The 15,393-nt window shown below is 52.6% G+C and overlaps 2 protein-coding genes across 2 annotated transcripts; one reads left to right on the top strand and one right to left on the bottom strand.

The window, feature by feature from the left end:
- Positions 1 to 6,287: 6,287 nt before the first annotated feature.
- On the top strand, positions 6,288 to 8,128 carry IFI35 (interferon induced protein 35; the record flags this gene model as incomplete). Its single annotated transcript, XM_077755235.1, has 6 exons — positions 6,288 to 6,404; positions 6,750 to 6,897; positions 6,971 to 7,077; positions 7,178 to 7,364; positions 7,459 to 7,565; positions 7,780 to 8,128. Coding segments are annotated over 6 exons (858 nt in total), but the record flags the coding sequence as incomplete, so codon positions are not given.
- A 104-nt stretch (positions 8,129 to 8,232) lies between these two features.
- On the bottom strand, positions 8,233 to 14,804 carry VAT1 (vesicle amine transport 1). Its single transcript, XM_077755253.1, has 6 exons — positions 14,757 to 14,804; positions 11,720 to 11,927; positions 11,146 to 11,316; positions 10,946 to 11,035; positions 9,932 to 10,173; positions 8,233 to 9,807 (listed from the first exon to the last, which is right to left on the bottom strand). The coding sequence occupies exons 2-6, from the start codon at positions 11,910 to 11,912 to the stop codon at positions 9,724 to 9,726; spliced, it is 780 nt and encodes a 259-aa protein (XP_077611379.1). The 5' UTR covers positions 11,913 to 11,927; positions 14,757 to 14,804; the 3' UTR covers positions 8,233 to 9,723.
- Between the last annotated feature and the right edge of the window lie 589 nt (positions 14,805 to 15,393).

Below are 15,393 nucleotides of genomic sequence, written 5' to 3'. Positions count from 1 at the left end.
AGATTTATTTTTGTCTTTTTTGTGGGGGCTTTTTTTTTGGATTTTTTCTTTTAATGTAAGCTCTACCCAACATGGGTCTGAATCTCAGACCCTGAGGTCAAGAGTCACATGCTCTCCTGACTGAGCCAGCTAGGCACCTCTCTTGGGCTGAGTTTTCTTTGTTTGTTTTTTAATGTTTATTTTTGAGAGAGAGAGAGAGAGTGTGAGTGGGGAGGGTCAGAGAGAAAGGGGGACAGAGGATCCAAAGCAAGCTCTGTGCTGAAAGCAGAGAGCCCCAGTTTTGGGGCTTGAACTCATGAACAGTGAGATCAGGACCTGAGTCAAAGTTGGACGCTCAACTGAGGCACCCCCAAGGTTACATTCTTAAAGCTCTGTCCCTCAAAGAGCTCTTCCTTCCTTTTGGCTTCTTCCATCACCACATGCTGCTCCAGCCCAGAGTCATTGCCACCAAGTCCTGTCCCTGAGCATGTGTGTCTTCATTGGCCTCAAGTTTGACTTGCTTTGGCCCATTAATTAACCCTGACAAACCTCAGGTTCCTCATGTATAAAATGAGGATTCCGAAAATAGAAAACATTTGACATAGCACTCATCGTGTCCCAGACACCATTGTTCCCAACAAAATTATAGGTGGAAATTGCTATTTTGCCCATTTTACAGATGAGGAAATCAGGGCACAGAGAGCTAAATAACTTGTTCATTGTCTTGCAGTACTAAAAGGAGCTGGATGTAAGCCTCCGAGGTTTGGCCCCAGAGTCTGTGTTCTTTTTTTTTTTTTTTTTAATTTCTAGGAGAGAGAGAGAGAGAGACAGCGTGAGAAGGGGAGGGTCAGAGAGAGAGGGAGTCACAGACTGAAACAGGCTCCAGGCTCTGAGCTAGCAGTCAGCACAGAGCCCGACGCGGGGCCCGAACCCACGAACCGTGAGATCATGACCTAAGCGAAAGTCGGACGCTTAACCGACTAAGCCACCCAGGCGCCCCTCTTTTTTTTTTTTTTAATGTTTGTTTATTTTTGAGAGAAAGAGAGCGAGGAGGGGAAAGGCAGAGAGAGAGGAAGAGAGAATCCCAAGCAGGTTCCATGCCATCAGCACAGAACCCGATGTGGGGCTTGAACTCACAAACTGTGAGATGGTGACCTGAGCTGAAACTGAGTCGGATGCTTAACCGACTGAACCACCCAGGTGCCCCCAGTTTGTGTTGTTCACCGTTTTGTTGAACAGCCTCCCAATGCCCTCTGATGGACATAGGCGGCAGGAGATATTATCTTATGGGGTGGTTAGGTTGTACATTTCCCAAGTAAGGCAGAAGAATGTCGGTGGTCAAAATTAACCTTAAATCATTAACTCACCCTGCAATATCCAGAATTTATAGCCTCTCAATGAGCTCAATGTACAATGGATTCTGATTTTTTTCATTAAGCACCAGATGCACGATGGCTTGCATTTAGGAGACTATGTTATCATGTCACACAAATAGTAGCATGTATAGTTGAATTCATGTAAGTGACTACAGTCAGTCCGTGTTGTCCTTAAGAAGGTTCTAGAAGAGAGAAGTTTCCATTGGGAACTGGAGACAGGAGGAGGTTTTGTGATACTTAAATGAGATGGAGTCCAACTGTGCCGGGCACCTAGTGGGCCCCCAATAACCACTGACTCTCTTCCCTGGCCTGCTGGGGCAGTGGATTCTACCAAATTCTTTTTTTTTTTAATTTTTAAAAATGTTTTATTTATTTTTGAGAGAGAGAGAGAGAGACGGCATGAACAGGGGAGGGTCACAGAGAGAGGGACACAGAATGTGAAGCAGGCTCCAGGCTCTGAGCTAGCTGTCAGCACAGAGCCCGACATGGGGCTCAAACCCTAAAAACCGTGAGATCATGACCTGAGCCGAAGTCGGATGCTTAACTGACTGAGCCACCCAGGTGCCCCTGATTCTACCAAATTCTTGACACCCAGGTCTACAACCTTGGCATTGTCTCTCCAGTTTGTCCATTCTGTCTCCTTAATATAAACACTCACAGTGTCCAGGGGCTTCATGAAATGTGCTCACCCATGCGTGCCCATTGCCGGGGTCCTGCTCAGCTTATCACGTCAGGCGGAATTAGAACCTCCGAGTCTCACTCCCCAGTTCCCGCTGCTCCGGCTCATCCTGCCATGGCTGCCAAGTTGCTCTCTTATATACCATGTCCACCACCTTGCCCCCCCTCAGAAATCTTCACTAGTTCTCCATCTCCTACTGGTAGTAGATCTGAACTCCCCTGCTCCAATGGGTCTTTTATTTATTTATTTTTTTAATGTTTTATTTATTTCTAGGAGAGAGAGAGAGAGACAGCGTGAGCAGGGGAGGGTCAGAGAGAGAGGGAGTCACAGACTCTGAAACAGGCTCCAGGCTCCGAGCTGGCAGTCAGCACACAGCCCGACGCAGGGCTCGAACCGACGAACCACGAGATCATGACCTAAGCAAAAGTCGGACGCTTAACCGACTAAGCCACCCAGGCGTCCCGCCAATGGTTCTTTTAAAAACTCGAGGACCGCTCAGGTCATGATCTCACAATTCATGGGATCAAACCCAGGAGTGGGGCTCTTCACTGATCGCATGGAGCCTGCTTGGGATTCTCTCTTCTCTCCCTCTCTCTTTCTGCCCTCCCCTGCTCATGCACCCACACTCACACACACACACACACACACACACACACACACACACACACACACACACACACACACACTCTCTCTCTCTCTCTCTCTCTCTCTCTCTCTCTCTCAAAATAAATAAACATTAAAAAAAAGCCTCTATATTGGGGCACCTGGGCGGCTCATTCAGTTGAACGTCTGTCTTCCAGTCAGGTCATGATCTCGCAGTCCATGAGTTTGAGGACCACGTCGGGCTCTGCTGACACCCAGAGCCTGGAGTCTTCTTTGGATCCTGTGTCTCCTTTCTCTCTGCTTCTCCCCAGCTTGCACTCTGTCTCTCTCTTTCTCTCTCAAAAATAAATAAACATTAAACATCTTTAACTCTATTTTTATTAAGCTACTTATTTATTATTTTTTAAAGTTTATTTATTTACTTTGAGAGAGAGAGAAAGAGCCAGCAAGGGAAGAGCAGAGAGAGGGAGAGACAGAATCCCAAGCAGGCTCGTGCTACCAGAGCAAAGCCTGGTGTGAGATCATGACCTGAGTCAAAATCAAGTCAGATGCTAAACTGACTGAGCCACACCGGTGCCCTTTTTTAAAGCTATTTTATTTTATTATTTTTTTAATTTTTAAAGTTTATTTATTCTGAGAGAGAGAATGCCAAGTGGGGGGAGAGAGAGAGAGAATTCCAAGCAGTCTGCACTGTCAGCATGGAGCCCAATGAGAGGCTTAAATCCATGAAACTGTTAGATCATAACCTGAGCCAAAACCGACAGTTTTTGGATGCTTAACCAACTGAGCCACCCAGACACCACCTCTGAAAGCTATTTTATTAAATAGCATTGCCAATTACTAGATTTTCAAACAATTATATATAATTAGATCAAGAGTTAAAGCAGAAGTAAAAAGAATGAACTTAGGACTGAATCATTTTCTTTTTAAATTTACTTTTTCTTATGTTTTTTTAAATTGAGCCATCTCTTTCAAATAAAAATTTGGGTTTTTAATTTTCCTTAAAAATGGGAAGATATGGGGGGGCAGCTGGGTGGCTTAGTCGGTTGAGCATCTGACTTTGGCTCAGGTCATGATCTGACGTTCATGAGTTTGAGCCCCACATCAGGCTCCCTGCTGTCAGCCTGTCAGTGCAGAGCCTGCTTCAGAGTCTCTGTCCCCCTCTCTCTGCCCCCTCCTGCTTGTACTCTCTCCCAAAATAAATAAATAAATATATATTTTTTTAATGGGAAGATACAGGGCACATGGCTGCCTCAGTTGGTAGAGCACTTGACTCATGATTTTGGGGTTAAGTTCAAGCCCTATGTTGGGCATAGAGCTTACTTTAAAAAAAAAAAAAAAGGAAGATACAGGATCCAGAAACCACATTTCCATGTGAGAACATATTGGTTGGATGGAGTTCCTGGGTGGCTCAGTCGGTTAAGTGTCTGACTCTTGGTTTGGGCTCAGGTCATGATGTCATGGTTTGTGGGTTCGAGCCCCACACTGGCCTCCACTCTGCTGGTGCAGAGCCTGCTTCAGATTCTCTCTCTCTGCCCTTCCCCCCTCCTGCACATGCTCTTGCTCTCTCAAAATAAAGAAATAAACTTAAAAAAAAGAAAAGAAAATCTTGGTTAGAGCTGAGAAGTTGCCACTTTTTTTAAAAATTTTTTTAATGTTTTATTTATTTCTAGGAGAGAGAGAGAGAGACAGCATCAGTAGGGGAGGGTCAGAGAGAGGGGGAGATACAGACTCTGAAATAGGCTCCAGGCTCTGAGCTGGCAGTCAGCACAGAGCCCGACGCGGGGCTCGAACCCACGAACTGCGAGATCATAACCTAAGCGAAAGTCGGACGCTTAACCGACTAAGCCACCCAGGCGCCCCGAGAAGTTGCCACTTTAGTGGGGGCATGCTCTCTCCAGTTTGTGAGTCCCTAGCACTCCCTACGGTCTACACTGGCTCCCTGGACTCATTGATGTCATCTAACTGGCCCTTAAAGGTACCTTATTTGTAGATGTATAAAGAACGAGGTACCTTTCTCACTACTCATAAACCAGCATTGTTTGGTCAAGTCCTAGTTTTTCTCTGCTTAAAATAGAGTGAACTCATGCCAAATGTCTTCAATGCCCCGGGTAATATCCTCCCATTCTGTCATTAATTCACTCCATTCGTTCATTCAGTCATTCATTCAACACACATTTACTGAATGCCTGTTTTGTGCCAGGGACTCTGCTGAACACTGGGGTACAAAGATGACTAGGGCAGAGTCCCGCCTTCCCCAGTGAGCTCGCACTTCTCTGAGCTGACCTTATTTATCAGGCTTCCCAACCACAGAGTGAACTCTGCCAGCTAACATCCACTCCATCCCACAAACAAAGGTGCATTTATTCGTATCCCTGGTGTCATTCCTTGCCCGTGTTGTCACTCTCTGCCTCTGGACTTGCTCCAAATCACACCCAGCCTGAGAGGCTGCTCGGTGCAGTGGAAAGAATGGCAGTCAAGGGACAAGCTGGGAGATGGGGGGTAAATTACTCCCCAACTCTGTGCTTGGTATCTTCACTGTAAAGCACAGATTAGCAGTCTGGAGTCAGACCACAGAGGACCAAATGACTTCACTTAACCTCTCTGAGCTTCAGTTTTGTCATCTGTAAAATAAGGATAAGAGGGAATTTATTTCACAGGGTGGTTTCAAGAACTGAGCCATATAAATGCCATAAAAAGCTTAGCACAGGGCGCCTGCATGGCTCAGTTGGTTGAGCATCCGACTCTTGATTTACTCTTGATTCCAGCTCAGGTCACGATCCCAGGGTCGTAGGATCGAGCCCCGCATTGGACTCTGCTGAGCATGGAGCCTGCTTGAGATTTCTCTCTTCCTCTTCCCATCTCCTGCGTGCTCTCTCTCGCTAAAAAAAAAAAAGAGAGAAAAGAAAAAACTTTTTTAATTAAAGCTTAGCAGAGTAAGTGCGCAGTAAATATTATAGTAAGTACTCAGTAAATGTTAGCTGGGGCACTTGGGTGGTGCAGTCGGTTGAGCATCCAACTCCAGCTCCAGTAATGATCTCACCGTTCGTGGGCTCGAGCCTCACATCGGACTTTGCACTGACAGCATGGAGCCTGCTTTGGATTCTCTGTTTCTCTCTCTGCCCCTCCCTCGTTCATGCTCTCTCTCCCTCTCTTTCTCTCTCTCAAAAACAAACATTTTTTAAAAAAGTTAGCAAATAGTATGACATTTTGCCCCTCTAAGCCCCCACTCCTCCCAGAGGCCTCCCTAGTTATGTTAAGCCCTATGCAACTGTCCCTCCTCCATACTCCTGATGTCCTCCACAGTCAGTCATGTGAGGGTACCCTGTCTTGGGTACTGTTTTGTACAGACCCGAGGGCCAGCCTCTTGTCCCCGCTGCCCTGTGCCAGTGGCCAGCACCCCATGGCAGGAGCTCAGTGTCTGTTAAATGCAAGCTCTGGAACGAAGTTAAACGCTTCTGGAACGAAGCAGCTGTGGCTGCTGGGAGGGCTCCCCCTGCCCCTCCCCCAGCTGAGATGAGGCCGAGTCCTGAGAGAGTGGACCAGGGCCAGCCGGGGCAGGGGGAGGGGGTTGGGCTGTTCCGGAGCTGAGCATCAGCTGTGAGAGTCCAGAATCGGGTCTCTATTCCCTGAGCTCATTGTCTGGGAAGGCAGATGAATGTCNCCTCCGTGGCCTTCGGGAGGAGCAGGCCAGACTAAAGAGGAGGCTGCAGGAGCTGCAGCAGCGGAGGAGGGAACTCAAGGGCTTCTCCCATCAGGAGGACCAGGTACGCTGGGAGAGGGGTGTGGCGCGGTAGAAAACACTAGTTTCTCTCCTGGCTCTGCCACTTCTTGCTGCATGACCTCCAGCATGCTACTTGAACTCTGTGGACCTGTCTTCCCATCTTTAAAACGGAGCTACCAACCTCGCAGGCTTGTGAGGACAAACTAACGTCTTGCGTGGCGAGTGCTCCTACAGGCTTGACCTACGATCATCCACCCATTTATCCAGCTCTCCTTTCAACAAGTGTACTCATCCCTGGCATCAATCTCATGGAACACTTTCGTCCTAGGGGCGGTGGGGCCTCTCCCACCCTTGAAGGCTGCATCCGCCTCCCCTCCCCCACCTCCAGGTCCCATTCCCAGTGCCCTTGGTCCCCATGGTGTTCCGAGGACACACTCAGCAGGGCACAGAAGTGCCCAAGTCTTCAGTTTCCAAACTGCGGATCCGCTACCCTCTGCCTGGAGGCTCTGCTTTGGTCACCTTCGATGACCCCAAGGGTGAGCTCTCACAGAGGCCCCTGGGAGGGAGGCTGGGAGGCTTCCCGGTACTGACCCTGCCTCCCCGACCCAGTGGCCCAGAGGGTGCTACAACAAAAGGAGCATAAGATCGGCATCGATGAGTGCCGGCTGCGGGTGCAAGTCCAGTCCTTGGAGCTGCCCATGGTGACCACCATGCAGGTGACAGAACCACAGCGTCCTGGGGCATGCAGAGGGACATGCACTGGGGCAGGGGGGCTGGGGGCGGGGGGCTATACCTCTCCTTCCTGTCTGTCCCTAGGTGTCCAGACACATAAGCAGGAGGAGTGTGCTGGTCACTGGGTTTCCTGCAGGGCTTGGGCTGAGTGACGAGGTGCTGCTGGACAAGCTGGAGATCTTCTTTGGCAAGACCAGCAACGGGGGTGGCGATGTGGAGAGTCGGAAGCTGCTGCCAGGGGGTGCCGTGCTGGGTTTCACTAAGAATGCAGGTAAGGGCCCTACCGACGAGATTGGGGCTGATGCATCAGGCCACGGGGGAGAAGAGCCCTGGATGCAGAGGTCCATCCCTTTCTGTTCCCACAGTGGCCCAGCACCTGTGCCAGACTGGCCAGTTTACAGTGCCACTGGGCACAAAAAGCTTCCGTTTGAGAATCTCTCCCTTCCTAAGTGGGGAGATCCAGAAGGCGGAGGTAAGTGGGAAGGTGAATTGGTGGCTGGGCCGGGAACCTGTCTGCCTGCCAGAAACTTGCCTAAGAAAGGATCAGAGTCCCCAGACTCCACTGCCTTCCCCATTAAGAGCCAGCCTCTCAGGGCTCCCGGCCCTTCCCAGACCCCTGGGGGCACTCCCTGCCCCCCAGTCCCTGACTCCCATGAGCCCTGCCCGTCTCCTGGCTCCTGTTCCAGATCGTGTTCCGGCCAGTGGCCCAGTCAGTGCTGGTGCTCAACATTCCTGACATACTGGACGGCCCGGAGCTGCAGGACATCCTGGAGGTCTACTTCCAGAAGCCCTCCCATGGAGGTGGGGAGGTGGAGGCCCTGACAGCCGTGCCCCCGGGCCAGCGGGGCCTGGCGGTCTTCACCAGCACGGCGGGCTAAGAGCCTGCCCTTCTCATCCCCTCACCTGCACCCCTGCCAAGCCTCTCGAACCAGGCTGGAGGTGGGTGCACAGGTGTGAGAGAGGGCGCCATCAACAGCGGCTGGGATTATGGCTTGTGAAATGCGTCCCAAGAACAATAAAAGTGGTGTGACCGTCTTCTCATTTCATTTCCTGAAAGGAAACCTGATGTGAGCACGGAGGAGCCCTAACCTTCCAGGAGCCCACCTTCCCCTCCACTCTCAGAGGCAGCATCCAGGACCCAGGGTTTGGCTTTTTATTGACACAAACACAAAGGCAGCTTCGGTAACGGCAATGGGGTGGGGTACACAAAAGCAGAAATCGCCCTTCACAAGTTTAGGCCTCATTTAGATACTGAAGAGGCAGAGCCCCTCCCCCCACCTCCCGCTGGCAATAGCTGGGCAGTAACCTTCCCTAATTCCGTATCAGGGAGCAGAGGGAGGCGTACCCCCGCACCAGGAAGTCCCCACTTTGGTTCCGGGTGGCCCAGGTCCTCACCACCCCCCTCCTTATTCCCCTGTTCCATCTCCCCACCCATGTAAACAAAGTTTGGGGCTGAGTTTGAAAAGCTGCCCTCCTGCTCTGAGAAGGCAGTGGGCCTCCCTTGGACGACACGGGAAATGTGCTTCGATTTTGACTTTGGTCCCAGAACAAGAAACAGATGGCATTGCCTCTTAGAGCTCTGGCTGGTAAATGCCACACTTATCTGCGAGGCTGAGAACGCCGCCCCGCCTTTTTCTCCTCTACCACCCAGAGAGAAATGACAGCCCCATAGACGGAACACGGCACAGACCCGGGGAGGTTAGGGGCTGCCCCCCCCCCCCAAGCATGCGCACACAGATTTTTGGCAGTGTTGTGGGACAGAGAGGCAGAAAGCCTACCTCCACCAGAACGAGGAAGGCACCGGGGAGTACAGGGGCGGAGGAGGAGGTGTGAGACGGGGACCCCCCCACCCACCCAGATGCACAAGCACAGGTTTTCCGTTGCTAAGGCACTGAGAACAAATCCACTAGAACTCAGTGAAGGGGGGCGGTGGGGCTCTGTGTCCCTCCCACAGAGTCAGGACCTAGGGAAGCAGGTCAGATTCCCACCCGTGTTGTAAGAGGCAGCCTTGGTTAAGAGTGGCAGAAAACCCGGAGGTGGAAGAAGCCCAGCTGTGCTCAAGAAGATGGGGACCAGAGGACAAGGCCATGCAACGAGGGGACAACAGAGTTCAGAAGTGGGCGCCTGCTGGCCTGGGCTGAAGGGACACGAGGGCGAGACAGGGACATGCTGGATTCACACGGATTGGCCCCATATCCTGAGCTGACATTTCGATTCTTTGGGGGCGGGGGTGTGTGGGGCAGGGGCGGGAGGGGAGATGAGGCAGAGGTGGAAGCACACAGAAATGGAGGGAAAAGGACTGGCTAACCTTGGCACAAAAGCAGCACAGCAGGCCCAGGGAAAGGGTGGGGGCAGGAAGCAGCCGGCCTCCCTCTGACCCTCCCTGTCCCCTTGGCAGGGCCCAGACATCCAAGTGGTCACTTCCCAACCTCTTCAGAGGGCAGGAAGGGGGGAGGGGGCCCTGCCTAAGGAGAAAGAACAGGGCAGGGGAGAGGTCATCACCACGGAGACCTTCGGGGGCGAGTGGGCAGAGAGCGTTATAAGGAGGACGAAACGTAAGTCTGGTGACCAACACGCTGTGGCTCCCTAGCTTCTCTCTTCCCAGGTCCCGAGGGTCCGCCAGCCCCGGCCTAGTTCTCCTTCTCCGGTCCAGGCACCAGGATGACTTTGCCCACGTTCTTCTTCTCCTGCATCTGCCTCATGGCATCCGCCACCTGCGCAGGAAGACAAGACTCTGCTCCCAGCGCCATCCGGCCCCTCGGGAGAGCCAGCCTAAAGGAGTCAGCCCTCCCCTTGCCAGGAATCCTACCCCNCACCCTGCATAGCCATCACACTCACCTTCTCAAAGGGCCACACAGAGTCAATGTGGGGTTTGATGCGGCCTTGGTTGTACAGAGCCAGGAGGCGGGCCACCACGCCACTGACTAGCTCCACCTCGCTCTCCAGGTAGCCCAGGTGGAAGCCGCACACCGCGCGGTTGGCTGGCAGCAGCTGCAACGCGGTCACGCTAAACTGGTTCCACCAAGTGCGTGCCAGGGCCATCAGGTTCCGCTTGGGGCCTGTCAGCAGGTTGGCCATTCCTGAGGGACGAGGAGACGTGGCCTGTGAATCCAGGTGCTGGGCACATCCCTGCCCAAATCCATGCTCATCCGCCCCTTCTGGGCCTCTTACAATCACCCACAGCAGTGCCTGGGAGTGACGAGATAACCCCCCGCCTGCTGGCTGCCAGGCCCAGACAGATCCCAGCTGACTCAAAACTTGCCCGAATCTTTATTTATTTGTTGATTTTTTTTGTGCGTGAAATAGTTTTTCTTTCTTTTTTTTTTTTTAACTTACTTTAGAGAGAGAGACAAAAAGAGTGTGAGCTGGGGAGGGGCAGAAAGAGAGGGAGACACAGAATCTGAAGCAGGCTCTAAGCTCTGAGCTGTCAGGACATATCCCAACACAGGGCTCGAAATCATGACCTGTGAGATCATGACTTGAGCTGAAGTTGGACACTGAACTGACTGAGCCACCCAGCCTCCCCATGTGTGAAATCGCTTTTCAAATGAAAATACAAGCCTGACCAAGAAGCCCAGGAAGGTAGCACAAAGGAAGGCAGGCTGATTGATTTTGCATCTGGAAAAATCCCCAAATAGGAGCACAGAAAGAACACACAATTCACTGTGACCCGCAGGAAAAGTAGTGAACGAGAACGACAGTAGCTGTCCCCCCAAAGGCAGCAATCTGAATGCATCACCCAGGCCAGCCCCTAACCCGATGCTCCTTTGAGCACCGGAGTCCCTGGGCCCCTGCATCTTACCCTTCAGACCCACCCTGCTTCCCCCCTCCAGCCCCAGCCCACTAACTCACCATAGATGACCACTTTGCCCATGGGTTTGAGGAGGTTGTAGCCCTTGGCAGTATCTGACCCACCCAGAGGGTCCATGACGATGTCCACTCCTGTCACAGAGCATGGGGGCCCAGGGACAGCATTAGGGTCCATAGATCTGGAGTGCCGCATCCCTGTCCTTGCCATCCTGCCCCTGCCCGTACCCATACCCCGATCCCACCTTTGGGGGAGACCTTCTTGATCTCATCCACATAGTCGGTCGTATGGTAGTCGATGGGGTGTGTGACCCCGTTCTCCTTCAGCAGCTCGTGCTTGCTGGCCGAAGCCGTTCCGAACACTGTCACGTTCTCCACTGTGCGGCACAGCTGCACGGCGGCCATACCCACACCCCCTGCAGCAAGACACTCTCATAAGGAGGGGATGTGCAGTCACCCCGCCACCGCTCTCTATTCTTGCCTCTCAAGGACTCTGCTCATCACCTTCATTTTGCCTAGGCCCATTTTGAGGCTTTCTCTCCTCATAACCATGTCCAATTTCCATGATTGAGAATTGGGGGGAGGGTAGCTGGCAAAGGAGGGGGTGCTGGGTGAGGGCACGTTGCTATGGATAGCACACCAGGCTGGACCTGGTGCCTGAATGTTGCCACGGCAACAATACTGCAGAGGCCTCTGGGAGCCATAGGCCGAGGCAGCCTGGTGTTGCCATGACAACCGTCCAGACGGGCTGCAGGGAAGGGGCCCGAAGGACATCTGGGTGGGGTAAGGAGGAGGGGAGAAAGGGAGGGGGCCTGTCACCTGCAGCCATGTGTACCAAGACGCTGTGGCCAGGCCGTAGGTTGCCGAAGTCAAAGAGGACCATGTAGGCTGTGATGTAATTGACCAGCAAGGCAGCGGCTTCCTCAAAGGTCATGGACTCAGGCATCTGGAAGGTCTGGGCCGAGGGCACAGTCACCTCCTCCTGCCACATGCCTGACCGGATCAACACCATCACCCGGTCCCCCACCTTGAAGAATGGAAGAAGAGCATCATTCAGTCCCTCGCTCCTTCACCCACTGGTGATTTATCACCTGCTACGTACAAGGTCCTCTTCCTGGCAATGAAGTAGAGATAGAAGCAGCCACGGTAGTCATGGTAATAGTAATAGTAATAATACCATCAAAAACAGTACTAACTTACCTTTATTGAGTGCTTATTAAGGGCCAGGACCTATTATAAGTATTGTAAGTCTATTATAAATTTTTTTAATGCTTATTTTTGAGAGAGAGAGAAATAGAATGTGAGTGGGGGAAAGGTATCCAGAGAGGGAGACTTAGAATATGAAGCAGGATCCAAGCTCTGAGCTGTCAGCATAGAGCCTGACATGGGGCTCAAACTCGTGAACCGTGAGATCATGACCTGAGCCGAAGCTGGACACTGAATGGACTGAGCCACCCAGGTGCCCCTAAGTGCTATAAGTCTATTATTATATAAATGCTCAATTAATCCTTACCAGCTCTATCCTTATCTCCACTTTACAGATCTTAAACTTCACTATTGTGTAAGATCCCTGAATGCCAGAAGCTTACAGTTAGGGCAGCTTGAAGTATTGTTAAAGAGATCAAACTGTTTCGGTTAAAGAAAGATGGGCTCTGCTGTTTACCGAACAGTGTGGACCTTGGGCAAATAAGATTTATTTAACCTTTTTGAGCCCCAGTTTTCCTGTCTGTAAAACAGGGTAGCTATGATGATTAAGTGGCAAAAAAGAAAATCATTTGGTAATTTTTAGCCTGGTGTCTGGCACATAGGAAGCAGTTCATAGTATGAAGTAATAAGAAAGATAAAGTGCCGCTAAAGATCTCTGAGCAGCTAGGGCTGGGTGCAATCACCTCCTGAGAAGCATTTGAGTCAGTAGTGGGGGCCTAGAAAACACCTTCACTCAGAGTCAGGGGGAGGGGTGATGGGCAAGGACAGCCACACAACCCTATCCACCAGGAAGAAGCATCCCCCCGCCCCCACTCTCTCAGCCACCAGCACAAGAGCCTCATTGCAGGAGGGAAAGGGGGCAAAGAAAACTGAATCTCCCCCTCCAGCTTAGCATCTGGGGGCAAGAGGAAGGCAGAGGGAAAGCAGCAATCTCAGGAGAAAGACAGGCCTCTCCTCACTCTCTGAAGCCCCAGGAGAGGGAAGTGTGGGTGCTATTCCAGGACAATCTGGGTCTCTGTTGGTCCCTGCCAGGAATGATGGGAGTTCTGTATATTAAGGAGGACTTGGGATGCATGGGAAGAGGGGATGGGACTCCCACACACACCCCTTTTCATGTCCCCGCATTCCACTGACAACGAGGATGCAGGCTGAGATCTTTCCTTGCAAGCATTGGCCTGAGATGAGGTCTGGGGAATGTGAAGCATTCCACCCCAGGACCTCAGGACCAGCAGACTCAGAAATAGCCCAGGAGTGCTGGAAAGAGCAGTGTGCTCAGCCTGGGTCGTGACCAGTCCTGACCAGTCTCAGGCTGGCTCAGGACTAGGCTTGCTCACCTAGGCTAGTGCCCACCCCTCAGCCCATCACAGGGCAGGGCCATGACCCCTCCCCAGTCCAGACATCAGGAGGGAGGGAGGGCTCTCCCCACAGAATCCAGCCTCTTACATCAGGTTCTTGGCCTGGACAGGATATCCTGTATTTACTAAGCGGAAAGTGTGGGGAGGGAGGTTAGGTGGGTGGCCTTCAAACATGAACTACAACTCCCCCCACACCCCAACACACACACAAAATTCCTTAATATCTTCTCAAGAATTACTTAGAAGTCAGTGGAAAGGGCGGGGCCAGAGCTGAATTGAGGGAGAAGCCCTTTAAGGAGGAGATGTTTGCATGCACAATAAATCCAAGAATTCCAGCTCAGGGATCTGGGACTAGCAGGTCGTGCAAGAGGCTGGCAGGCATCTGAGGGGCCTCCCTTGCTGGGGGCTGATTTAAAAAGAAACCCCCAAACAAACGACATGCAAAGGCTTCACCCCAACTCTCTCAAAAAACTGCTCATTTGGAACTCCCTGGTGTCCGGGTTTGCGGCCAAGATTAACGATAAAGGAAAAGAGAAACAGTCCGGCAGANCCAGTCCAGATGGACACCGCTGCGGTTTCTGAGGTGAGGGTCCTCCTCGAGGAAGGCGGAGGCGTGTTCCCTGCCCTCCCTCCGACGTTCCCAAGGGTAGCCTGGGGTCGTGGCCCTCTGGCTGAGTCACTGGAGGAGGAGATATTGTAGTCACGGGACACAGAGAGCCTAAGACAATGATCCAGAGACCCGATCTCGCCCCCCGCTCCTCCCCGCCAACCCCAAGAGCAGAGTTAGGCCGTGTGTAAGGCCGGTGGGAGGGCGAGTGGCAGGCTCCCTATCCTCCATGATGGGCGTGCCTCGTCTCTTTGGCCTTGCTCTGGGAGGGGCCTCCTCACACCCCCACAGACCACGGGGCTGCATGTGACTGGGGCTCTGGCAGGGTCATGCGTCCCCGCCCAACCCTGACAACATAGCTCCTTAAGCTCCCTCGGGGAAAGAGGCACTAATCGGTACTCAGGGTCACAGACCACAATTACCCAGGCAGTGTTTGGTGGGCCGGGGTACAGGTGTGGTTTTNATTGTGCGCGTGCGCATGGGTGCCTTATTGTGTTCCCCCCCACCCCAACCCACAGTCTCGGCGGCGGCTTCTGGGCGGCGGCCGTAATTGAAATGGTTGAGGAGGGGTCGATAATTCCATCTCCACTCCCTACGCCCCAATATAAACCCAGTTCTCCANCACTCGAGCTCCACTGCCCCAAGGCCTGGGCAGTCTCCCTGCCCTGCCCTGCCCTGGCCCGCTCACCTTGCGGTCGTTGACTCCCTCGCCCACTGCGACAACGACGCCGGCGCCCTCCNTCTCCAGCCCCTGCCTCGGCCGCCGCCACCACGGTGGCTGCCTCGGCTACCTCTCTCTCCGCGGACATGTCTGGGACTCCCGACGTGCGCGCAGCTGGACGCAGGGTGCACAGCTGGGGAGGGCGGGGCGCGCTTCGGGAGAAGCTGCGGCGGTGGACTGCGAGCGGGAGGGGAGGGGCGCCGGGCCGGGGGCGGGGCCTCGCGCGCCGATTTAAAGGGCCACCGCGCGTGTGTCGCAGAAGCGCGAGAAGTGAAGACATGGAACATCTGGAGACAGACCCTCGAGAGGGCATCTTAAGGTCATGCAGACCGCTACTTAATTTGCTTATGTATTCATAATAAACCTTATGCAACTTAAACAATATGTACAAGGCCAATCTGAAGGACGATCCCAAAACCTCAGCTTACACTAGATTTGGGGAGCCAGCCACCTGTGGACTGGAGCCCAACTAAGCTGCTCCTCAGGCTTTGACTCTACCCATATGTAGCCCATTCGTGTGGTCTTGCAGTGGCATCTTGGAGCAGGGAGACCGAGTCTTTAAAACTTTCCATCTGACTGTTAAAGCTCTGTGCCTCAACTTCCC

Source organism: Crocuta crocuta, unplaced genomic scaffold (genome assembly GCF_008692635.1).
Source record: "Crocuta crocuta isolate KB4526 unplaced genomic scaffold, BGI_CrCroc_1.0 scaffold1954, whole genome shotgun sequence".
NCBI classification, from domain to species: domain Eukaryota; kingdom Metazoa; phylum Chordata; class Mammalia; order Carnivora; family Hyaenidae; genus Crocuta; species Crocuta crocuta.
The sequence above is the reverse complement of the archived record's forward strand: the minus strand, read 5'-3'. Positions and strand labels throughout refer to the sequence as shown.